Raw genomic sequence first — 2,123 nt, 5'->3', positions numbered from 1 at the left:
GTGAGTGAGCTCTGGGGCGGCACGCCTGGCCCCTCCCCGTTGCTGGTCCAGGAGGCTGGTAAGGGGCCGCGTGGCCGCTGCGGGAGGGTCCCTTGGGGGGGGGGGGCCTGGGTGGCACCCCGCAGGCACCTGGCGGCCAACTGGGGCACCAGAGCAGGCGAGCTTGGAGCCCAGGCTCGTAAAGCCCCCGCAGGTGTCAGTCCCCGAGGGAGCGCCCTCTGTTTCACCCTGCGGAAAAAGAATAAACCTAGCTTGGCAGCGTTTCCACAGTAAAGCAGCTGTGAGAGTTTCCTCCCCCTCCTGCTAAAGCACCGAGAGCAGATGCTGGGAGCCTGTCCCCGCCGCGGCCACACTGCCCTGGGCCCGCCTCCTGCCCCAGGGCTGAGCTCCTCGTTCTGCCCAGTAGGCGCCTCCTGCTGCTCCCAGGGCCCAAGACTTCTGGGGACACAGGGTACCTGCTAAGGAAGTGGGGCTTCAGGCTAGTTTGGGTCCTGGGGTGCAGGGTCCAGCCTTCGCTGTGGCCGGCCTCGTTAGACCTGGCCCGGGGTGGGGAGGACTGAGGCTGAGGTGGCACCGCCCCCAGGCCACCTGTGCGCTGTACGAGGTCGCGTCTGCCCCGGCGTCTGGGCCAGCGGTGCTGGAGCTCTACCCACAGCTGTTTGCGGCGCTGCTGCTGCGGGTCAGCTGCACCGTGGGTGTCCAGCTGCCCAGGAACCTGCAGGCCAAGGAGAGGAAGAGCGCCAGCTCAGGCCTGGCCTCGCGGAGCCTGGAACCCTGCAGGTAAGCGGACCCCGCCTTGCGCCCCTGGCACCCTCGTCTGTGGGCTGCCGTCCGTGCTGGGGGTGCAGCTTCCCTGGGCTGCAGGAGGGATGCGGACAGTCGGGGCGGGGCTTCCTGGGGACATCAGGTGGGTCGTGAACTGCGCCTTCTTTGGGAGGGCGGAGTGCGAGGAATGCTTGGGTACGGCAGGGTCTGCGTGAGCCCACTCTGTGTTTGCGACCTCAGTCTTCAGCTCCAAGTTCTGGCTCTTCCTACACTTGATTGGGGCACCACCCACCTTCGAACAGAAACTCTGCAGCAGCGTCCCTGCCTCCCCTGAGCGGCCTCTCACCTGGGTTGGCCCTGTCCCCCAGCCCTGTTGGGGAGGGCCCAGCTGCCACACGGGTGATGCCCGGTTGGCTCAGAGCCAGGCCCCTGGTGCCACTGGCCTATATAGGCACCTTCCCCTTGCCTCTCGTTGGGGTTTGGGGCCCTGGGTCCTGGGGCAGGACCCTGGGGACGGCGGGGTGGAGCTGTTTCAGCTCCTGGGGACATTCCTGGTCCCCCTGGTGGCTCTTCAGGGCTCCAAACAGCTGTCTGGGACCACAGGATGAGCAGAGAAAGCTGACGCCCTGGGGCCACCGGAGCCTGAGTGACTGTCAGCCTGGCCGCCTCCCCACCCTTCCCCAGTGTCTGGCTGGGGACACACGAGGGACAGAGTCAGCTCTCCCCGCCCCACTGCGGGGCTGCCCCACCACAGAACTAACGCATCCACTCCAGCGAAGGCTGTGTCAGGGGGCCTGGCCTGACTGTGCAGACCCCGTGGAAATGTGAACGGCCCAGCAGACACGACCCAAGCAACCCCGGGCCTAGCACACCGGCTCCAGCACCGTGGTCTGAGCTGTGGGGCCTACAGCCCCATGGCCCAAAGAGGGGTTCTGGGGGGGGGGCCACCCCTGAGCCAGGATGTGTGCAGTGCCAGGTACAGGCCTTGGCTCTGATGGAGACCATTAGCAAGTCAGACCCTTGCAAACGCCACACCCCCAGAAAGTCTGGGCAGTGGGGTGAACAGGCAGAGAAGGCACCTCATCTGAATTGTCAACCTGCTCCTTGGCCATACCTGCCCCTCACCACTAACCGTTCACTGTAGCCAGAGGGCACCTCTTCTGGGCCTTGAGGCCTGGAGCAGGGTGTGGAGCCAGGGGCAGAGCTGCTGGGCCCTAGCAGTGGCCCGGCCCTGCCCACACCGTGCGGGACTCCTTGGCAGGCACCGTGGGCATCTGCCCGGTGACCGCGTGGCTGGAATGGTTTTCTGTGCCTGCAGTCGGTGTGGGCGCCCCACATCCAGGGCCCCCCCCCCCCCC

The 2,123-nt window shown here is 66.7% G+C and overlaps 1 protein-coding gene across 1 annotated transcript in view; it reads left to right on the top strand.

The window, feature by feature from the left end:
• MROH1 (maestro heat like repeat family member 1) overlaps positions 1-2,123 on the top strand; it is a 54,230-nt gene that overhangs the window by 47,963 nt on the left and 4,144 nt on the right. Inside the window, exon 33 of the mRNA XM_007464605.1 lies at positions 584-780. Coding sequence (XP_007464667.1) covers positions 584-780 — 197 coding nt within the window. The remainder of the gene's footprint in view (positions 1-583; positions 781-2,123) is intronic.

The sequence above is a fragment of the Lipotes vexillifer genome, unplaced genomic scaffold (genome assembly GCF_000442215.2).
Source record: "Lipotes vexillifer unplaced genomic scaffold, Lipotes_vexillifer_v1.1 scaffold394, whole genome shotgun sequence".
Classification (NCBI taxonomy): Eukaryota; Metazoa; Chordata; class Mammalia; order Artiodactyla; family Lipotidae; genus Lipotes; species Lipotes vexillifer.
Note: the sequence above shows the minus strand (reverse complement) of the source record. Positions and strands in the feature narration are given on the sequence as shown.